The 22076-nt window shown below is 35.2% G+C and overlaps 6 protein-coding genes across 6 annotated transcripts; all 6 read right to left on the bottom strand.

The window, feature by feature from the left end:
- Window positions 1–2166: 2166 nt before the first annotated feature.
- LOC117157654 (odorant receptor 13a-like) lies at window positions 2167–3750 on the bottom strand. The gene is made up of 5 exons (XM_033335854.2): window positions 3140–3750; window positions 2905–3004; window positions 2557–2667; window positions 2332–2487; window positions 2167–2217 (listed from the first exon to the last, which is right to left on the bottom strand). The coding sequence occupies exons 1-5, from the start codon at window positions 3748–3750 to the stop codon at window positions 2167–2169; spliced, it is 1029 nt and encodes a 342-aa protein (XP_033191745.2).
- Window positions 3751–4983: 1233 nt separating this feature from the next.
- LOC117157620 (odorant receptor 13a-like) lies at window positions 4984–6838 on the bottom strand. Its single transcript, XM_033335794.2, has 5 exons — window positions 6033–6838; window positions 5798–5897; window positions 5385–5495; window positions 5158–5313; window positions 4984–5034 (listed from the first exon to the last, which is right to left on the bottom strand). The coding sequence occupies exons 1-5, from the start codon at window positions 6836–6838 to the stop codon at window positions 4984–4986; spliced, it is 1224 nt and encodes a 407-aa protein (XP_033191685.2).
- Window positions 6839–9765: 2927 nt separating this feature from the next.
- On the bottom strand, window positions 9766–10548 carry LOC117157621 (uncharacterized). The gene has a single exon (XM_033335795.2). It carries the CDS (start codon window positions 10546–10548, stop codon window positions 9766–9768), a length of 783 nt encoding a protein of 260 aa, XP_033191686.2.
- A 1114-nt stretch (window positions 10549–11662) lies between these two features.
- LOC117157653 (odorant receptor 30a-like) lies at window positions 11663–13524 on the bottom strand. Its single transcript, XM_033335853.2, has 5 exons — window positions 12746–13524; window positions 12196–12295; window positions 12011–12121; window positions 11780–11935; window positions 11663–11713 (listed from the first exon to the last, which is right to left on the bottom strand). Exons 1-5 carry the CDS (start codon window positions 13522–13524, stop codon window positions 11663–11665), a joined length of 1197 nt encoding a protein of 398 aa, XP_033191744.1.
- Window positions 13525–15476: 1952 nt separating this feature from the next.
- On the bottom strand, window positions 15477–18444 carry LOC117157622 (odorant receptor 43a-like). Its single transcript, XM_076619238.1, has 5 exons — window positions 17012–18444; window positions 16516–16615; window positions 16341–16451; window positions 15778–15933; window positions 15477–15713 (listed from the first exon to the last, which is right to left on the bottom strand). The coding sequence occupies exons 1-5, from the start codon at window positions 17806–17808 to the stop codon at window positions 15663–15665; spliced, it is 1215 nt and encodes a 404-aa protein (XP_076475353.1). The 5' UTR covers window positions 17809–18444; the 3' UTR covers window positions 15477–15662.
- A 1202-nt stretch (window positions 18445–19646) lies between these two features.
- On the bottom strand, window positions 19647–21984 carry LOC117157623 (odorant receptor 13a-like). The gene is made up of 5 exons (XM_076619239.1): window positions 21188–21984; window positions 20704–20803; window positions 20530–20640; window positions 19967–20122; window positions 19647–19902 (listed from the first exon to the last, which is right to left on the bottom strand). The coding sequence occupies exons 1-5, from the start codon at window positions 21982–21984 to the stop codon at window positions 19852–19854; spliced, it is 1215 nt and encodes a 404-aa protein (XP_076475354.1). The 3' UTR covers window positions 19647–19851.
- Between the last annotated feature and the right edge of the window lie 92 nt (window positions 21985–22076).

Below are 22076 nucleotides of genomic sequence, written 5' to 3'. Positions count from 1 at the left end.
AGGCATAGGAAACTCGCTCTTCTCTTTATCGACTCGATATCGATACAATTTCCTCCGAGCAAAGAGTTTTCTCCGTAACCCTCGATGTAGTTTTGATTGTAACCGATGCAATTAATATGCAATGACAAGTTTCGAAATGGTTTTTCCCAAAGGCGAAGCACATAATCGAAGAATGAGGGGACGAACGCATGATTACCGTATTCTCGCGTGTACTGTGGAGGGATGCGAACAAAGTGTATGATATTTCGATCTTTGAGACGAGCTCGTGTACATTTCAACCCTGGATAGAGTTGAAGGATATTTCTTCTTTTCAATGCCACGGTAAATGATTTTCGAGCGTTTATAAGAGTTGCTTGGGTAAAATATAGTGCGTCACGTAAATTACGTAGAGTTAGAAGGAGAAAGATATATGTTTGAGTACAGGTAAAACTAGTTTTTATTAAAAATACAATTTATAAAACAGACTCGAAAATGTTTTTGGTAAGAAACATGCACTATTTCCGTCTTGATGATTTTGACAGTTACGTGACACTATTTACAGGGTGTAAAAATTTATCGAATTTAATCTTATTTATCTATGTTCTTAGTGATCTGTATTCAGTGAAAATTTACAAGAGAAACTGATATTTACAGTTAGATACTTCTGAGACACTTACGTCACCGAAACTGCTAATGGAAAAGTCGATAACATTGCCAGCTGTGATCCTGTGGTTGAATAGGACATCGAAATCATCAAAGGTATGGCAAGACTCTTCTTCCAGGGCATCCGATGTCAATCGATCAAGTAAGACTTTTGACCGACCTTCACTGTCTGTAAAAATATGTTTTATGTGATTTTGCGTAAAATATCTTGCAAGATAAAAATAAAAATGATCCAACGAGAGTGATACATTTACAAGTGCATAATAATGGACTTTAAGGGAGATACATGTTTTGTTTCTGTTTATTTATCATTTATATTGTTCTATTTATTATTGAAAATTTTATTGATTATCGAATCCTACCATTATCGAATAATACCCAAGGAAACATATGTTTAAAGTGTACCACACAATTTCTACCAGTGATACCTCAGGCAAGAGATTCTCTGTGAGAGTTATAAAACTAAAAAGTTACGACAAATGAACTGGTTCTTTTAAAAAGTCTTTAAAACACGTATATAAGCTTAATTATCTAAATTTGTCTAAAATTAATAAATTTCTCCAGCTAAGACAGCAAAACCGGTAACTGACGGCCATCAAGCGGCAACCGTGATATTACGAGTAACAAAGCCAGACGATAACTGTATCGTATAGAAAATTTGATTATTGGGACTGCGCCAAGCGTCCAGAAGGATCTTAGGAAAAGGATAAACCAGTTTTCCGTAGCTTATGTCGCCACCCTCTTCCACGATTTTCGCTCGAGCGAGCGAAAGCATTGAAATGAGATTGGAGTTTCCCAACATAATTTTACAGGTTCAGAGATTTTGGCCAAGTTCCAATCGTTCTAAATGTCCACACGTTGTATCGTATATGGAAATTCAGATCCTCTTTGCAATTTGGATTGCGAGATTTCTCCACGACAATGAGCTTTACCGCGTTCATTGTCGGACATCGGGGGCTGATGTGTTGTCTCCCACTGACAACTGGTCGAATCGAAAAGTTTTGCTTGGTCGCACGCTTTGCGCTGCTAAGCCGGGAACAACCAGCGAGAAGGGCTTTTTCTGTATTGCCCCCGATAAGTTTTAAGCTGCGCACTTGTCGATAATGACAAGTTTCGAAATGGATATTTTTGCGAAAACGTTACAGGAAATCGTACGACGAGGGACAAACATATAATTACCGTATTTTACAGTGCACTGTAGGAGGTTGTGAACTAAGCGTTGTTTCGATCCTGGAAACATAGTTGATGGATATTTCACTCACGGATACAGTTAAAGAATATTTGTTCTTTTCACTGCCACGCTAAATAATTTGTTGGATGTCTATGAAATCTCGAGAAAAATTTCGATCGAATATGTATCTATCGTGCGAGGATGAAGAGACAAGAATACGTGATTGGACCTCTGATTAATTTTTATTCCAAAACTAGAACAGCGTTACTGTCGAAGATACGTTCATTCGTAATTTTTGGGAATATATGTACAGTATTTCTTGCCGATGTATCATGAGTATCTTAATAAGATCTCTAGATGACGTTCCGTAGAATGTTTAAATATCCCATTGACATTTTCATGACCTAAAAAACGGTGAAACATATAATACGATGTAAATTAAATTAGAATATAATATATTTAATATGATGTGATAAACATCGTTTCTTAAAGAGAAAGTTTCACTTCTCTGTACTTACGTCGGTGAAAGTAGCTAGAGACATTTCGACCATCTTACCAGCCATCAATTTCATCGGGTAATTAGACATAGCGATAATTAGTATTAAAGAACGCATATGTTTCCTTGAAAGATAATACCAGTTGATCATGTATGATGCCTGTCCAACAATGCGGTTCTGTTAACGAGACAAATACGATAAGATTTAGAAAATCGAAAATGACGCAAAGAAAGAATAATGTCGTACTTCGTCTACGAGAAGTTGGCCGATATAACAGAGAATAAAGACAGAAAAGGTACACGATATTTGTATCGTGCTATAAATCAAAACCGCCGTGGCATTATTATTCTCCCACTCCTAAAATATATTCATCCTTAAAGGAACAGATTTTTGATGCCATTAAATGTTCACGCATTTTTGAGAAATTAAGTTTAAATATAAAATAAATATACGTAATACACAAAAATGTGCCAAATATTCAAATTAACAATAAATCACAAGAAATTACTTAGATTCCATGTTTTTACGTGCATTCGGAAAAATTTGAATTTACATAAATATTCGTGGTCTACATATTATTAGTCTAACTCCTACCATGACGATATAATATCCTACAAGACAAACCAGACTGGTGCCGCAAATCATTTCGGACAAACAAACGTACTGTGTAATCGTTTCAATGTTCTTTAAAAATCTGCAACCAAGTGACGAATAAAGGGCGTATAACGCATAAGTATTAATAAGTACATTTCTTGTACAAATCATTTCCAAATCGCGATAAATCACATTCCACTTGGATCATTTCTATTCACACGAATATTCCACTTACCCTTTTATCTTCGTCTGATGTTCAACGATATCCATGATCCTCCGTTGGACCATCGTGTCAGACATGTCCCTCATATCCACCAGAGCCTTCATCTTGTCCACCAAGATGCTCAGCATGCTACACGCATGCAGAACAAAAAGAGCAGAAAGACCGCAGGAGCCACTAATAACTGCGTAAATAACAAATCCAGCCATAACTTGCAGTACAAACAATATTTCGTAATTTGGAGACTTTTGTTCGTCGAGAATTACGAAATAACTCGGACAGGGCAATGGTCTTATAGTAACATTGCCAGGAGTGACGATAGTTCCTTTAAGAAGAGGAAGAACAGTCCTATAGCACAAACCACCTCCGTACATGGTAATCGCAACGGTTAACACCACTCTTCTCGCGATCTTCGCTTTCGAGCGGAAAATCAATCGGTTCTCTTCCGTGGCTGTTATCCAATCCTGCTTTATCACGTTCAAACCATTTTGGATCTCATTCGCTCGACACAGAAGGATCGTATATGCGCAAAATTGCATGCTACAGTTGATAATCGGTCCCATGAGCTTCAGTCTAATTTTATTATTTGTCTCTTTCAGAAACACGTGCATAAGGGTCGGCACCATTAGCAAGAGGAACAAGAAATACGTCAGGATATGTTCTATTCTTGTTAAAATTTTCGAGAAGGAAGAGGAGGAAGATGAAACAGGCCACGCACCAACTACGCCTAAAATTGGTTTCACGAATCTCGTTGCGTATTTCATATCCTCTTCCGCCTTCGTTAGAGCAGATATATTTTCCATGGTTGGACGCCTCCACGAGACTGACTACTACGTAAGTGTAGTCAAGTAGATTCGATATATTGCGCTTGTGTATAGCCGTATACGTGAATTGATAGCTACTCGCGAATTCAACTTCGAATCGCTGTTTTTGAAACGATCGCAGAGAGGAGAAATATGTAAAGGGCAGGTTGAAATTATCCGAGAGAACTTTCCAGGAACCGCTTTGATTGAAATGCAGCGGTGGAAGAACATTGATTCGAGAGGAAAAGCTACTCGAGGACAAGTATGTGTTATATACATATACGTGACTGGTGAGAGGTCCTCGTTTGTTAATTTGGTGTTGCCATTCATAGCTCAATGGTTAAAGAAACGGCCTTTATTTTTAAATAACGTTATGAATTTCGCATTGAAATGTTTCTGTAAAATTGTTTGTGTTTATGGAAAATTAAAGTAGTTTCAAACAAACGTGTTTCTGCTATGTACAAAGTTTGTACGGATCATAAACGGTTATTACTGTGATCGTAGATAAAGGGGAACGAGTTTTACCCGGAGTTGCGTTTCAATTATTAAAATTCTCCGCGGAACGGCGACAGAAAGCCCGATAACGATTTTCAAATCGTCCACTACGAAGCGAGCCAAACAATGTTACAGAAAAATGAAAATATGCTGGTTTAGAAAAAAGATATTTATACCGTTTTTTATGAATTAACACACATTGCATAGCGTATTTAACAAATTCCATGGCAAGCTTGAAGTATTGAAGTGTACTTCGTAAGGCGTTTAAATATCTTATCGACATCTGCATGATCGGAAAGAAATATTTTACAAGATGTTCCAAGATGTCACGTTAAAATCTTTTTTGAATGTTTATAAAGCCTTGAGGAAGCTTGGATCGAACATAGCGTGAGAAACATATTGTGCGAAGATAAAGAGGAAAGAATACACGACTGAGAACTGACACGATGAATTTTTATTTTTATACTGAATGAGTGCTACAATCTGAGACATGTTCCTTTGGAGACTTTATGAATTTGCATAAGTTCATATGGATATATCGTAAGTATCGTAAAAAGGTTTTTAGATAACTTCGCGTAGAATGTTTAAATATCCCATTGACAATTTCATGACCTAAGAAAAATTATTTATGGAAAATATAACAAGATATAACTTAAACTCGAATATATGTTAAATAAGATATAGATTTATTAAATTTAATTTCTGGATAAGAAAATTTGATTTCCTTATACTTACGCCGGTAAAAGTAGCTAGAGACATTTCAATCATCTTACCAGCCATCAATTTCATCGGATAATTAGACATAGCGATAATTAGTATTAAAGAACGCATATGTTTGGTCGAGAGATGATACCAATTGATCATGCATGATGCCTGTCCTACAATCTGGTTCTGTTAACAGAACAAATACGATAAGATTTAGAACGTCGAATAGGTTACAAAAAAAAAGAATGATGTCATACTTCATCAATAAGAAGTTGACCAATGTAACAGAGTATAAAGACACAGAAGGTACAGGATATTTGTAACGTGACATAAATCAGTACAGCCGCGATGTTATTATTCTCCCATTCCTAAAATATGTATATCCTATATTGATGAAAGAACAAAATATTTTTAATGTTATTATCAGACTGTGAATGTTCACGCGGTTATAAAAAATTGGAGCGTGCAAATAAAAAATGCGGAATGAAGTACACCAATTGAAAATACATGTAAATACATGGAAAACCGGAAATGCCATCAAATCTTAACAAACCTCATTCTGATCTCACAAAACATTACTCTATTTAGATTCCATTGCCTTGTTTGCATTCATAAAAATACCATTTCGCATGAACATCCGCAGTTTAAGTATTATTCGCCTAACTCCTACCATGAGAATATAATATCCCACGAGACAAACTAAACACGTACCACCCATCATTTCCGTTAGACAAATGTACTCTGTAATTGTTTCAATGTTCTTTAAAAATCTGCAATCAAGTCACGAATACAGGGCATGCAACGCATAAATTACAATAAACTCATTGCTTGTCCAATTCGTTTCCCAGTTAGAATAAATCATATTCCAATCCAATCGTTTCTATTCGCAAGAATATTCCACTAACCTCTTTATTTTCGTCTGATATTCAACGATATCCATGATCCTCCGTTGGACCATCGTGTCAGACATGTCCCTCAAATCCACCAGAGCCTTCATCTTGTCCACCAAGATCCTCAGCATGCTACACGCATGCAGAACAAAAAGAGCAGAAAGACCGCAAGAACCACTAATAACTGCGTAAATAACAAATCCAGCCAAAATTTGCACTAGAAACAATATTTCGTAATTTGGAGATTTTTGTTCGTCGAGTATTACGAAATAACTCGGACAGGGCAATGGTCTTATAGTAATATTGTCAGGAGTGACGATAGATCCTTTAAGAAGAGGGAGGATCGTCCTGTAGCATAAACCACCTCCGTACATAGTAATTGCAGCGGTTAGCACCACTCTTCTCGCGATTTTCGCTTTCGAGCGAAAAATCAATCGATTCTCGTCCGTGGCTGTTATCCAGTCCTGTTTCATCACATCCAAACCTTTTTGAACTTCGCTTGCCCGCCACAGAAGGATCGTATATTTGCAGAACTGCATAGTGCAGTTAATAATCGGTCCCATAAGTTTCAGTCTAATCTTGTTGTTTTTCTCTTTGAAAAACACGTACATGATGGTTGGTACAATTATTAAGAAAAATAGGAAGTACGTGAGAATGTGTTCTATTCTTAATAAAATTTTCGACGTGAAGGAAGGGGAAAATGAAACGGGCCACGCGCCAATTGCTCCTAAAATTGGTTTCACGTATCTCGTGGCGTATTTCATATCCTCTTCCCTCTTTGTTAGTTGAGATGTCTTTTTCATGGCTGAACACTTTGACATGACTGACCAGATAAGCGTAGAGTCAAATAAGAATTGGGCTTGATTCGATACGCTGCGCTTGCGTATGTGTGTAATCTGTTTGCGTATTCAGCATTAAATTGCAGTTATTGAACGATTGTATTGCACGGGGTAAAGTGGTTGAAATTACCCCGTTCAACTTTCCAGGAACTGCCTGTGTTGCGTTGAAGCGATGGAGGAGCTTTGTTTTAAGATTTCAGGAGATTTTTGAAAAATTATATGTCTAGTGTATATATATGTCGAGTATATTTTCTAGTGAAACAGTTGAATTATCGTGGAACTTTTAATATATTATAATTATTGTAGATTCTTATGCACATCTATATTTTGACGAATACAAGCGAAGAAATAGAATCTAAATAGACGTTTGTTTCACTTATTGGAAGTTACACACTCACGTGTGTTCTGTTTGAAATATTTGATATATTTTTTCACGTTGTATGCATTATCGCACTGTTTAATTGTCAATTCAAACGTAGCTAATATTGAAAAACTGATAATTTAGAAACAATTTAAGCAATTGATTATTTTCTTGTACGGGGTCGTCTTTTTAGGAAGCCCTCCATTTGTTAATTTGCTATACCATTTACAATGAAATCCTTAAAAAAACGATCTTTATTATCATCACCTCTAAAAAGATTTTAGCGTTGCGAATTACGTACGAAAATGATTCTACAAAATTACGTGTGTTTGCGGGAAATTAAAGTAGTTGCAAACAAAAGTTTTTTACTGTCTGCAGAGTTCGTATGGGTTGCGAACGATTACTACCGTGACCGTAGATAAAGGGAAACGAGTTTTACCCAGAGCTGCGTTTCAATTATTAAAATTCCTCGCCGAACAGAGAGAATAAACGCGGTAACGATTTGAAAATCGTCCATTACAGAATAAGTCGAACAATGTTACAGAAAAATAAAAACGTGCTGGTATCGGAAACAGGCGTTTATACCATTTTTTTGTGAACTAACGTATATTGCATACCGTATTTAACAAGTTCCATGACAAACTTGAGGTATTAAAGAATACTTCGAGAAGTGTTTAAATATCCCATAGACACCTGCATGACCTGGAAGAAATTTTTACAGGATGTTGCAAAATTCGAAGATACGAAATTCGAATTTCTGTGTACTTACATCCGTGAAAATGGCTAAACCGAAGATTTGCCGAAGTGAAGCCTATCTCGTAATTTGTGGTAAGTTGTTCGTTAAAGAAGATAAAATAATATGGACTATATATATCGGTCATACGGTAGTCTTCTATTAGGCAGAACGATTCTTTCTTTCAAAACTGTAATGATCGTCCGATTACATAGACCGTCACTATACAAGATAACTTTTTATTCCTATTATCACCCAATATCCAAGAAAATATACCCAAAACAATTGGCGTTCGTACGGAAAATGTGTCTATTTTCTTGAGTTGTATTTAACCAACTGTCCTTTATTTCCATCATTGCCTATCTAAACTCATTTATTCTAAATCACAACAGTTTCATTTTTTCAATTGTTGAAGCGCAGACCTTGACAGCGATAATTTAAAGAAATTCAATCGAATTTATAAGATATATTTGGAATTAAAACAGGAAATTATCATTTGTCACATATAATGTTTGTGACGAAATATTTAGATACTTTGAGAAAGTATGATAGTGCAAATATGATATTGTGCGACATTCTACAGAAGTTTCAACTATAAAAATTTAATGTACAAAATGATGAAAAGGTTTCAATTTCGTACAATTTCGAATAATTCGTACTCACAGTTTCAATTATTGGAATTCTGAGAAAAATGGAGGAGGCATCATGACGATATTAAAATCAATCATTTCGAAATACATTGACCAACTTCAAAAATAATTTTTAATTTCAAGGATAAATTTTTACTACCAATAATTGACTATCGTACACTATATATTACGTTTAACGAGTTCTATAGCAAACGTAAAAGTACATACTTCGTAAATTCAACTGTATCGTTTAACTTTCTATTCAACAGAATTTCGTAACACATTGAGATATCCTATCGACGCTTTCATAATCTGAAAAATATATTTTGCAGAACGCTCGAAGATATGGGATTCTAATTATTTTATACTTACATCGGTGAAGGTAGCCAAAGATATCTCTACAATATTGGCAGCGGTGATCTTTATTCGATAATTCGATATAATCATCACCGGTATTAGGCAGCGCACTTTCTTCGACGAAAATCGATGCCAGTTCAGCGTAACGGACGTCTGTCTGACATTTTCACTCTGTCAAAGGTAAAGTTTATTATAAATATCATAAATGTCACACTGATAGTTTAAATATACAGAAACTGATCTGATCAACTCCAGCGATCACTTAGTCTCCGAGAAATTACACGATTGATCATATATGCTCTACTAACAAAGTGAAGAATCATTAAGAAAGCGCAAGTGATCAGTTTGAGAAAATATACAAATATAAAACTACGAGAAAGATTATTACCAACGAGTATAAAAAACTATTAACAAATAGTTGATAACGTACTTCGTTGATAAGAAGTTGTCCAATATAACACATTGTGAAAACAATAAACATGCAAACCGTTTGGAACATTACGTAGACTATTACAGCAAAGGTATCGCTGTTTTCCCATTCCTAAATATAGAACAACACGTTATGTAAATAATTACGTTATTTTGCTTTTCGACAGAGCTTCATGGAATTAATCTATTTGAATTATTTACCATGATAATACAGTATCCTACCATACAGGTAATGCAGCTACCATTGAAAATCTCCAAACAACTTATATACGACATAATATGATCGACCTTGTCAGAAAATCTAAAATTAATTTGCACACACCATGCACTCTAATATCTTACATATTTGTTTTGTATATCTTACATATTGTTTTGTATAGCGAACATAAATTATTTCGACTCACTTTTTAACCTTCGTTCGATATTCAACAATATCTTTGATCATTTTGTGCACAGCATTCTCACTCGTGTCGGGTTGATCCGATAGCTCGATCATCATATTCGCTAAGATCCTCAATAAACTGGACATATGTATACAAATTAACGAAGTAAGCCCTAGGGTACCACATAAAATCGTGTAGATGACGAATGCGCCGAGAATTTGCAGAGTGAATATTATCTCGTAGTTCGGTGTACGATGTGCATCAAAGAATGCAAAATGGCTTTGAGTGGATAGCAGCCTTATAGTAGTATTATCCGGCAGGACGATTCTTCCTTTCGAAAGTGGGATGATCATCCGATTACAGAAACTGCTACTGTATAGAATAATTGCCAGTCCCAATAACGCTTTGTATCCAACTTCCGCATTTTCCCGAAAAATTTTTCGATTCTCTTCCGTAGCGTTTAACCAGTCGTTCCTCATCACCTCCATTAATTCCTTGAAATCGTGCATTCGATACAACAGGAACGTGTATTTGGTCAGTTGCACCAAACCATTAATATGAGGTGCAAGCAGTTTCAATTGTTTTCTACTATTCGTTTCTTTCCCAAATATATATACGAAGCTTGGAATCAGCAACAGTAATTGTAAGAAATAACAGATGAATATTAGACACCATTTCAAGATTGTTGAGAAGACAGAAGTTGGGACAAAGTACGGCCAGGCACCGACTATTCTTAAAAGCGGATGTAATAACCTTAGGGAATGCTTCAGTTCTCCCTCGACGTTTCTTATTCGAGACATTTTTTAGAGAGAGTAAATTTCAGCGAATGGCTACTGGCCACGTTGCGAACGAAAGTGACATTCGTCTCAAGAACTTCATCGCGCTTGCGTATGTAAAATATCGGCAGGGGATTGTAAGGGAGATGTAATTTCTATTCAGTATTTATAAAAGGGTATGGAAAGTGGTTGAAAGCTGTACTTATGACGAATGGTTTGCCTTCATAGAAAAGTTTCATCGTAATAACAACTTCAATATGTTCTCGTACGATGTATCCTTTCAATCTCAGAGGAAACAATTTTTACAGCGATGATTTGAAAAAGATGTTATTGTATCTTGTGAACGATTACATTATTTTTACAAACTTTTGACATATTATACACGATGTGTGTAATGAAATTACATATTTCGAGATGTTACGATTCAGTTACGATATCCTACAACTTCCTAGCGAAGTTTTTTGCAAAATTATTGTCGATAGATACTACTATTAGGTAAATATGAAGAGATTCAGTGCAAAATGAGAACAAGTTGTACACATATCCACAGTTCAGTTCACTCCTTCTAAGGAGGTAAACACCGTGGTAATAATATCAAAATTATCTACCGGATTTAGTTTTCAAGGGTCTGTAACCATTTCTAAAATTCGCTTATTATACATTATACCTAGCCACGGACTCAAAAACATGAGATATTGCTCGGAATTATTAGTTATGAGTTTTGCTTGCGTTGCATAGGGTTCCCCAGTGGACAAGAAGCTTTATTATTACAGCTTCGATTGCTGGAGAAGTAATCTTTGTCTACAACGAAAATTCTAATTAAATGTTGTGAATAATATGCTAAGATATTAAAAGAAAAATATTTATAGACAAATGAAATGTTACGAAATTTCATGTCAATATGGTTACGATATTTTATAATTGTCTATAGAACCATTTTACTGATTGGGAAATCTACAGTGGATGGAATGATTATCGCAGTAGCTGAGGAAATGTAATACAAAAGTGTCCAGCACGTGAGAGGTACAACTAGTACACATAACTGCGAGTAGGTATCTGAGATTGTAAATAACTTCAAAAGTAAGTAGTAACTTCAAAATTGTCTATTTTAATTGCAGTTTCCAAAAACTCTCAGAATTTATGTGACTTTCCGTAACACGTTCAAGTATCCCACCGACGCCTTTATGATCTGAAAAATATTATTGCCACCATATATAACAAATGTGATGCAGAAATCTAAATTCTTGATACGTACATCAGTAAAAGTGGCTAATGATATGTCTACGATCTTTCCAGCTGTGAGTTTTATCGGATAATTCGACATAATAATGATTAATATCAAACTGCGTGCTTTCTTCATAGGAAATCGATACCAGTTCAACGTGATAGACATCAGCCTGACATTTTCGCTCTATCAAGAATCAAATTTTCAATAAACACCATGGGGATTGTTGTATTTGTTTCAAAAACATAATCGATTACATACTTCGTTGATAAGAAGTTGACCAATGTAGCACATCGCGTAGTTGCAAAATATGCAAATTCCTTGAAACATAAGGTACACGATTATAGACGCAGCATTGCTTTCTTCCCATTCCTGGCATACGACAATAAAGATTTATAGAAATAATCATTGTTCTCAACGAAGATTTTAGGATCATTCATTCATACCACGATAATACAGTATCCCACTATACACGCTTCTATAGCATAATTAAATATCTCGAAAAAGTAAAGGTACGGTGTGATCTCTTCCACGCTATTCGCAAATCTGAAATCAAATTTCGATCGATTAATGCTCGTTATTTTCTACAGTGGAACTCCATTTATTCGAACTCATACCTGTAATTTATACAGTAGAAATGCATACACATTGGAAGCGGTATACTCTTCATAAGAGTTGGCCAACGTTCTTTCTTACCTATTATATTTCATTCACATTGTAGTATTTCTTTTCAGATAAGAGGATTTGATCCGAGGGATTCCAAGTGGTCGGACATTAATTAAAATTTCCTTTTAATGAATAGAGTTCAGATATATGGAGTTCTATCGAATGTCATTAAATATAATTTTTAACTATACCAAGATTATACTAATTCTTACGTTGAACATTATTTAATTATAGTTAAGGTATAACTATACAATTGAATACGTATATCTAACACTGTTTTTATCTCGATAAAACTCAATATTAACACTACCAAAAGCACGTATTACTCACCCTTTGACTTTCGTTTGATAGGCAACAATATCCGATATCTTCTTCTGCACAGCTGTCTCGCTTGTATCTAACTGACTCGTAAGCTCGATCATTTTGTTCATCAGAATCCTCAACAAACTGCTTAAGTGCAAGCAGAGCATCAAGCACACACCCATGGTACTACACAGAATCGTATAGTTGAGAAATCCACCCATAATTTGCAGAACAAAAATTATCTCGTAATAAGGAGTAGATTGTTCATTGAAGAAGACGAAGTAAACTGGACACGGTAGTACCCTCATAGTCGTGTTATTCGGTAGAACGATTCTACCCCTCGAGAGTGGTATAATTATACGATAAAAGAGACCTGTAGCGTACATGGTAATTGCCACTGTCAACACCATCCTATGTCCAATATTCGCTCTCATACGGAAGATATGACGACTATCTTCTGTGGCGTCCACCCAATCGTCGCTCAATTGATCCAATATTTTGCTAAACTCGTTTGTTCGTCGCAATAGGATGGTATACTTGCACAGTTGGCTAAAGCCATTTATGTGTGGTATCATAATATGAATCCGCTTTTTGCCATTCTTCTCTTTCAGAAATAGATACAGTACACCTGGTACAAAGACCAACAGTTGTAGGAAGTAAGCGGAGACAATTAAACCCCATTTTATAGCCTTTGAAAACGTAGAAGTGGCGGTGGGTTTTGGCCAGGCACCGATCAACTTCATTGGTGGATAGATGAATTTTACAAAATGCTTGAGGTTTTCCTCCTTGTCTCCTAACCGTGACATTTTTTAGTCGGATGAATGTCCCGTACATGACTAGACATGACGCAAGGGTAAACGGTGTTCGTTCCAAAACCTTTCGCGCGCTTGCGTGCATAAAATAATAAATCCAGGCGAACTTAGAAATAAATTGCTGTTATTGAGACGATTACTGTACGTGAAGGGATTGCGATGTGCAATCTGAAATTCTTATAACCCAATGGAAAATTGATTGAAATTACACGTATGGACTTCGTCTGTACGGAGTGATTGCCCCTCGCCAGTAAAAAGTTATAGTTTAATACGTATCAATGTCGTATTTTCTTATACGAATAAATTTTTCAATCGTCGTGGGGATAACCTTTGCTGTGATAGTTGAAAAGAACTCAACGAAATGTTATGACGGGATCGGATACAATAATAGAAATTGTAATGTGTTATATATAATATTTGTGAGAAAATTACGCATGTTAAAATTTGATGATAGTGTAATTAAAATATTGTGCTATTTTCTACGTAAGTTTTGCATACGAACGAGATGACTGCAGTAGCAAGAGAATATAAAAGGATCGCATACGTGAAAAGGGTACGGTGTATCAACTATTAGAATTCTCAGACTAATGGAAAGAGTTATCACGATCGTTTGTTAGGCTATTAACGATATGGAAATTAATCATTTCAAAATACATTGAACAGCTATATAGAAAAATAAAGAAATACCAGTTTCAACGACAAATTTTCACATCCTTAATAACACAATATCGCACATCATACATTTTATACAATTTAACTAGTTCTATAGCAAACGTAACAGTATATACTTGGTAAATTTAAATGTACTTTTTAACTTCCTATTAAAGAGTACTTAGTAACACATTGAAGTACCCCATCGACGATTTCATGATCCGGAAAATATATTTTACAGCACGTTCGAAAATATGAAAATATGGAATTCTAATGATTTTATATTTACATTCTGAAAGTGAAAGCAGCTAAAGATACAACTCTGGCGGCGGTGATTTTTATTTGATAAATCGACATAATAATCACTGGTATATCAAGCAGCGCATTTTTTTCGACGAAAATCAGTACCAGTTCAACGTAATAGATATTAGCTTGATATTTCCGCTGTATCAAAAATCAAATTTTCAATAAACATCACGTGGATGTGGTATTTGCTTTAAAAACATAATCGATTGAATACTTGGTCGATAAGGAATTGATCAATGTAGCACATTGTGAATACAGTTTTATTGATTATTTATATCAGTTATTTATTTTCTCAAAAGATTTTATCCAATTTTGTAACATTTACGCTACTTCGCACATTTAATTCCAAAATATCCAAGTTATCTAATTTTAAGTGTAAGAAATGAATAACTAAAGAAGAGTGTAAATACTTCAACTACAGTAGAACAAGTTATAACGTACACGATAAGATATAACACGAAAAACCTAGAATTAATAAAATCATAGAAAATCATAGAAGTGACTCTCACTGGAAAATTACTCGTGCCGATTACTTGAGAAATCGCGTTAATCATATATTTGAAAGCTAAACTATATACCAATTGCCTTTGTGGAAAATAGTACACTATCTTATACGCTATTCAAGAAAAAAAGCTCACTCTCTGAGTCTCGTTTGATGTTCAACGATATCTACGATCTTCTTCTGTACAACGTCTTCATTTGTATCTGAATGATTCGAAAGCTCGTTCATTTTGTCCCACAATAAATCCCTAATAAATATGACTACGATGTTCTCTAATTCTCGACAGAAGCTTTTTCACCGGCTGCGTAGTTTGCAGCGGATGTGAATGAAGATTACCATAGAGATAAGCGTAAAAGGATAGTACTATGCACAAGAGGAACGAATAGTACACATATTTGTATACATATTTACAATGTAATCATTAAAGTACTAAGAACAATGATTCAAGGAAGAATTTAAACACATGTATAAAGCTTTCAAAAATATATTATATGCAGATACTATACAAAAGTTTACAAATTTCAGTAGGCACACGCTTAAGCGTCAAGAAACATGTAACTGTAAAAACTAGTAAAGTAAGGTACAGAATATATTATACTTCGATTCGATTCATTGCTATAATATTTTCAAGTGACATTATACCTTTTAGGTTTCATGCAAGATCGGTAGAATATTAATTAACTTTTCTTAGCATATTTAAATATCCCATAGCCCCTTTCATGATCTAGAAAATATATTTTGCAGAGCGTACAGAAATTTTGCGGCACTGATGTTTAATATGTACTTACATCGCCAAACGTCGACAAAGATACATCTATCACTTTGCCCGCCGTCAATTTTATTGGATCACTCGACATAAAGATTATCATTATCATATACCGAGTCTTTCTCACCGGGAGACGGTACCAGTCTAACGTGACGCACGTTCGTGCAAAATTATTGCTCTGGTAAAAAAGTTGACAACAAAGTTCATGTTATTAATGATATTAAAAGTGGTGCATAATAATGAAGTGCAGATGTTTGTGCAAATTTAGATTTTTATGAATACAGTAACCACATTAACTACTGTTGACAAACTGTCGTGTTCTTTTATAACTAATCTGCAATTAAATAAATAAATTATCGTTATGCTAAGAAAAAGAGAATTTCTATTATTCATTTGAATTAACAATAATAGCACAGTTTCCAAAATTCTGGTGTCCGTTATAACGTATCTATTATAACGTATAAAACATCGAGAATATAATACTCGTTATATTTAGAAGCTGAAAAAGGCCTGTGCTTAGACTGTATTTCTTCAGTTGTATCTACAAGTATCATGAATTTAAAGAAATACCCGTAGTCTACCTACTTCATCAAGAAGAAGTTGGCCAATAGAACAAATCGTGTAGGAGGTGAACGTGAAAGTTGTTAGCAATGTAATGTACACCACTAAACCGACGGTATTATGACTTTCCCATTCCTGAAATATATTCTATGATTTATTTAAAAAAAAAACTGACAATTTGACTTTATATTGCCCGTACCAGTAAAACACAATATCCTAGCAAACCGATAATAATCGTGCCATTAAGCAGCTCAAAAAAAGAAATGTACTCGGAGAGCAGTTGTCCGTTACTTAAGAATCTGAAAGGACGATGATGGATGATATGAATATGATATTTGACACTTTCACTAAAGAAATCCTCGGATTCGACTAAGAACTCATTACAAGAACGATTTTTGTTCACGTTGAATATTCTATTCTAACAGAGAATATAAGGAGCATAAGATTTTTCTATTATAGTATCTTCAATGTGGCCAATAATATCGAGAAAGTGTGGTCCTAATGACAAAAGTTTTTATGTAGTTTTATAAAGGTTTACAATTTCTTCGACTTTAAGTTAAGACACAGATGTTCTTGTATAATAACGATTCCATTATGAGCTTTGCATTCTCACTATTGAAATGCGTAATTATCAAAGAAATCGAAAAATTAGACACGAATTGTTTTTGTTATGAGTTCTCCAATCTTCCACTTACTTTTTGATCTTCCTGTGATACTCAACGATATTTGCGATCTTCTCTTGAATAATTTCCTCGCTGGTATTCGACTTGTCGATGAGATCCATCAATTTGCCCGTTAAAATCCTTAGTAAGCTGCATGTATGCAAACATATCATCATCATAATCGCAATGGCACCGATGAATACTGTGTAAATGAATAAACCACTCAAAACTTGCAATACGAAAATTATCTCGTAATTCGGAGTGATCTGTTCGTTGATAAATGGGAGGTATGTTGAACTTGGCAATAGTCTTATAGTAGTATTATCCGGTAAAATAATTCTGCCCCTCGAAAGAGGAAGAATCGTACGGTAGCATAAACCTCCAAAGTACATGGTGATGGCCACTATGGACACCACTCTATCACCGATCTTCGCGTTCTCGCGAAAGAGTCGTCGATTTTCTTCTGTACCGTATAACCAATCGTTCTTTATCTCATTCAACAGCGTTCTTATATCGTTCATGCTGTTCAACATGATAATATACTTGATCAACTGGATCAGACTGTTGATAAACGCCGACAACAGTTCCATTTGCCTTCTGGTGCCTCTTGCTTTGAAGATTATATAAAAAAAAATCGGACAAATGACAAATAACGCCAAGAAAATACTAATGACAGGAATAACACGTTGAAATATCTTCATGCACAACGATGATTCTGGAGGAAGTGGCCAGGCACCTAGTACCATTAAAAGAGGCTCCACGTATCTTAAACTTTGTTTCAAGTTCCTCTCCCTTTCTTCTTTGTTTGATACTTCTTCTGTTTTAATCATATTTTTTTCCAATGTCTGATAGCTCGAGCTTGATTAGTCACGTGTGCGTGATGAAATTCCTTTCGAAGAGCAAGACCACTACCTCTTTCGGAGGGTAAAACCCTTACTCCTTTCAAGCGGCATAGATACGACTGCGTTCGCGTTCATAAATTTTTAAGAATCGCGAAGTGAGTATCGAATGGCGTCTGCCATCACATTTAGTAATCGCAGTAATCATTCTGCGAAATTGTACGTATCTTGAGAGTAATTTGGAGTTCGATTTCCGGTAGATATGGTGGAAACTTTTCAAATTATCGAATTGAACCAATGCATCGCCAGTAGCCCTTTCTACTGTATCCCTATAATCTAATAGCTTCCTGGAACATCTACCTTTCTGCATATAATTTTCCATAGAAATACCACATATTTTATATCGAAATATCTGTATCCAGAAAATTATGTGTTTCTACAGTGTTTTGCGGAGTTTTGTTTTATCGTGATTTTCGATGATGAATCATTTTGTTAATGCTGATTCAACAATTTTCCAGGAAACGTTTCCAGGAAAAGTAACTCTTGTGGCGACACATACTAAGCTGTGGAAAAAGCCCAATACCCACAACACCTAGGAAGTCTGAGAGATGTGCAATTGTAGTCTCTAAAATGTCTCCAATGTTGATAGTTTATACGGATTCGCGATAACGCGTTGGAGTCACACACACATTCAAGAGTGAAGGGCAGTGATTAACACCTCGTGCTACCAAAACAGCTCCTGGATTCCGTTACGACGCCCAAGGACGCAACGGAACGTCCAAGAATGCAGGGCAATGACTAAAAATCTCAGAATATCAAGACGCTTCTGCGATTACTTCTCTAAAATTCCTAGCTCAATCCAGGCGAAACGACCGAGTCTGATAAGAAGCGAAACGTTTAAGAATGAAGGACAGTGGCCAACAATCTTAAACGCCGAAACTTGTTTCAAGAATTATTTCTTCGCGAGATCTGCGTAATGACGAGCTACCAGCAGCATCCTTCGTAATCTACGAAAGTGAGTGTTTGTCCAGAAAGCGACGAATATTTTTCTCGACACGTTATAGTTACGGTGCGGTTTCGAAATATATGACGACGCAAATAGATTTCTATCACAATCATTTACAGAAGTCAACTACTTCCAAATAGACAGTACAAACAATAGATACATAAATTTTAATAGAAATTTTGCAATATTCGGCCAATTCGAAATTATATTACAATGATATACATTTTCGAGAGGATAAAATTTGTTTATTATTTATTGTCACTCAATAAGTTTCAATAAAAAAGATATAGACGTAAAAGGGTATTATACATAAGGGAGAAGAGCTGTATGTATATACATGTAAACTCCCTAGAGTTCAAAGGTGATAGTGACTTTCTTTGTTTCACAGACAGAACGACTTTCTTTGTTTTACGGACAGTCATTTTGAGAGACACTCGTTTCCCAAACGGACGGACAGAGAGCAACATCAGAGATAGACAAGATAGAAGAAAGAGTAATTATTTAAAATATTGAAGATTGACGGAGAAAGATCGGTAGCTCAGGACGTTGAAAATCGCTTCTCGATTTTCAGACTTCAGAATCGATCACCTGAATTACCATGTGATTAACGATCTTACATACATATTTGCAGTTCGATTATTGAAGTATTACGGGCACTATGGTTTTGAAATTACCTGTTATCGTAGAATGAAGCGAATGATTTCATGGAGGACAGAAACTGCGCCGAGTTGGATAGCAGACTACTATGTCATTCTTGGCGATAACTGCTTTTCAACTGATACTTTGTTGCAGTGGTTCGCGAAAAAATTTGAACACTTATACAAAGCTTTCAGAAATATATTACATGCAGTTATTATACAAGAAGTTTTGAAATTTCGGTATTTGCATAAGTGTCTGGAAACACGTAGTCCAGGAACTGTAAAATCTAGTAAACTAAAATAAAAAATATACCTCGGCATTCATTGCTATAAGATCTCTAAGTGACACTATACTACGCCTCATAAGTTTTGTGCAAAATTAATAAGACATTAAGTCACGTTCCGTAGAATATTTAAATATCCCATTGACGCTTTCATAATCTAGAAAATATATTTTGCAGTGCGAACAAATTTTTGCGAGATTACAGTCTTAATATGTACTTACATCGCTAAAGGTCGATAAAGATACATCCATCACTTTCACCGCAGTCAATTTCATCGGATCATTCGACATAATCATCATTAGTACCACATACCGAGCCTGTTTCATCGGGAGACGGTACCAGTTTAACGTGGCGCACGTTTGTGCAAGATTATTACTCTGGTAAGAAAGTTGACAACAAAGTTCACGTTATTAGTGATGTTAAGAGTGGTGCGTAATAATAAAGTGCAGATGTTTGTGCAAATTTAGATTTTTATGAATACAGTAACCACATTAACTACTGTTGACAAACTGTCGTGTTATTTTATAACTAATCTACAATTAAATAAATTAATTATCAATTATGCTAAGAGAAAAAGATTTCTATTATTTATTTGAATTAACAATAGTAGCACAGTTTCCAAAATTCTGGTGTCCATTATAACGTATCTATTATAATGTATAAAATATCGAGAATATAATACTCGTGATATTTAGAAGCTGAAAAAGGCTTGTACTTAGACTGTATTTCTTCAGTTGTATCTACAAGTATTATGAATTTAAAGAAATATCCGCAGTCTACGTACTTCGTCGAGAAGAAGTTGGCCAATAGAACAGATCGTATAGCAGGTGAACGTGAAAGTTGTTAGCAGTGTAAAGCACACCACTATAGTGACGGTATTAAGATTTTCCCACTCCTGAAATATAATCTATGATTTATTTAAAAAAAGCTAATCAACTTATTTTTATATCGCTCGTACCACTATGACAGCATATCCTATCAAACAGACAATACCCGCGCCGTTAAAGAGCTCAAGAAAGGAAATGTACTCGGAGAGCTGTTGTCCGTTACTTAAGAATCTGAAAGGAAGATGATGGACGCTATGAATATGATATTTGATACTTCGTCACTGAACAAATCCTTGGATTCGATTAAAGAACTCATTACAAGAAATTTTTCTTCACGTTGCCTATTCTATTCTAATAAAGAAATCAAGTTAATCATTAATCTGATATCTTCAATGTGGCCAATAATATCGAGAAACTGTGGTTCTAATAAACAAAATTTTTATGGAGCGGTTTAAAATTTATTCGACTTTAAGTTAAGACACAGATGTTCTTGTATAATAACGATTCCATTACGAGCTTTGCATTCTCACTATTGAAATGCGTAATTTTTAAAAATTAAATGGAAAAATTTTACATAAATTGTTTTTGTTATGAGTTCTCCAATCTTCCACTTACTTTTTGATCTTCCCATGATACTCAACGATATTTGCCATCTTCTCTTGAATAATTTCCTCGCTGGTATTCGACTTGTCGGTGAGATCCACCAATTTGTCCATTAAAATCCTTATTAAGCCGCATGTATGCAAGCATATCATCATCATGATCCCAATGGCTCCGCTGAATACTGTGTAGATGCAAAAACCACTCAAAACTTGTAATACGAAAATTATCTCATAATATGGAGTGATCTGTTCGTTGATAAATGGAAAGTACGTTGGACTGGGTAATATTCGTATAGTAATATTATTCGGTAAAACAATACTGCTCCTTGTAAGTGGAAGAATAGTTCGATAGCAGAAACCACCAGAATACAAAGTGAAGGCCGCTATGAACACCACTCTTTCACCGATTTTCGCGTTCTCACGAAAGAGTCGTCGATTTTCTTCTGTGCTGTGTAGCCAATCGTTCCTTATCTCCTCCGATAGTATTCTTATATCTTTCATCCTGTACAATATAATAATGTACTTGATCAACTGGACGAAGCTGTTGATGTACGTCGTTATTATTTGCAGTTTCCTTTTGTTACTTTTTTCCTTGAAGAATACGTAGTAAAAACCTGGACTGACGAAGAACAACGTCAAGAAAATAATAATGAAACGAATAACCCGTTGTAATATCTTCATGCACAACGACGATTCTGGAGGAAGTGGCCAGACACCGAGTGCCATTATAAATGGTTCCACGTATCTTAAACTTTGCTTCAAATCCTTCTCTATTCCTTTTTCATCTTTTGCTTCTTTTGTTTTCATCATTTTCTTTTTCCAGTGGCTGAAAGCTCAAGCTCGATTGGTCAAATGTGCGTGATGAAATGCTTACAAAGGGAAGCACCACAACCCCTTTCAAA

Source organism: Bombus vancouverensis, chromosome 6 (assembly GCF_051014615.1).
Source record: "Bombus vancouverensis nearcticus chromosome 6, iyBomVanc1_principal, whole genome shotgun sequence".
In the NCBI taxonomy this organism is placed as follows: domain Eukaryota; kingdom Metazoa; phylum Arthropoda; class Insecta; order Hymenoptera; family Apidae; genus Bombus; species Bombus vancouverensis.
This window is presented reverse-complemented; position numbering and strand designations above follow the sequence as displayed.

What these genes read in the sequence shown, in the direction of transcription:
- LOC117157654 (XM_033335854.2), bottom strand. Translation starts at nt 3,750, where the DNA reads ATGGTGCCGACCCTTATGCACGTGTTTCTGAAAGAGACAAATAATAAA. An exon ending in TAGGATATTATATCGTCATG is followed by an intron (nt 2,668 to 2,904) that starts GTAGGAGTTAGA and finishes AATATATTTTAG; the next exon opens with GAGTGGGAGAATAATAATGC. An exon ending in CTCTAGCTACTTTCACCGAC is followed by an intron (nt 2,218 to 2,331) that starts GTAAGTACAGAG and finishes ACCGTTTTTTAG; the next exon opens with GTCATGAAAATGTCAATGGG.
- LOC117157620 (XM_033335794.2), bottom strand. Translation starts at nt 6,838, where the DNA reads ATGTCAAAGTGTTCAGCCATGAAAAAGACATCTCAACTAACAAAGAGG. An exon ending in TATCAGACGAAAATAAAGAG is followed by an intron (nt 5,898 to 6,032) that starts GTTAGTGGAATA and finishes ACTTGATTGCAG; the next exon opens with ATTTTTAAAGAACATTGAAA. An exon ending in TGGGATATTATATTCTCATG is followed by an intron (nt 5,496 to 5,797) that starts GTAGGAGTTAGG and finishes TACATATTTTAG; the next exon opens with GAATGGGAGAATAATAACAT.
- LOC117157621 (XM_033335795.2), bottom strand. Translation starts at nt 10,548, where the DNA reads ATGTCTCGAATAAGAAACGTCGAGGGAGAACTGAAGCATTCCCTAAGG.
- LOC117157653 (XM_033335853.2), bottom strand. Translation starts at nt 13,524, where the DNA reads ATGTCACGGTTAGGAGACAAGGAGGAAAACCTCAAGCATTTTGTAAAA. An exon ending in TGGGATACTGTATTATCGTG is followed by an intron (nt 12,122 to 12,195) that starts GTATGAATGAAT and finishes GTCGTATGCCAG; the next exon opens with GAATGGGAAGAAAGCAATGC. An exon ending in CATTAGCCACTTTTACTGAT is followed by an intron (nt 11,714 to 11,779) that starts GTACGTATCAAG and finishes AATATTTTTCAG; the next exon opens with ATCATAAAGGCGTCGGTGGG.
- LOC117157622 (XM_076619238.1), bottom strand. Translation starts at nt 17,808, where the DNA reads ATGATTAAAACAGAAGAAGTATCAAACAAAGAAGAAAGGGAGAGGAAC. An exon ending in TATCACAGGAAGATCAAAAA is followed by an intron (nt 16,616 to 17,011) that starts GTAAGTGGAAGA and finishes TCGTCCTTTCAG; the next exon opens with ATTCTTAAGTAACGGACAAC. An exon ending in GCCAACTTCTTCTTGATGAA is followed by an intron (nt 15,934 to 16,340) that starts GTAGGTAGACTA and finishes CTTTTTTACCAG; the next exon opens with AGCAATAATTTTGCACGAAC.
- LOC117157623 (XM_076619239.1), bottom strand. Translation starts at nt 21,984, where the DNA reads ATGATGAAAACAAAAGAAGCAAAAGATGAAAAAGGAATAGAGAAGGAT. An exon ending in TAGGATATGCTGTCATAGTG is followed by an intron (nt 20,641 to 20,703) that starts GTACGAGCGATA and finishes ATTATATTTCAG; the next exon opens with GAGTGGGAAAATCTTAATAC. An exon ending in CTTTATCGACCTTTAGCGAT is followed by an intron (nt 19,903 to 19,966) that starts GTAAGTACATAT and finishes TATATTTTCTAG; the next exon opens with ATTATGAAAGCGTCAATGGG.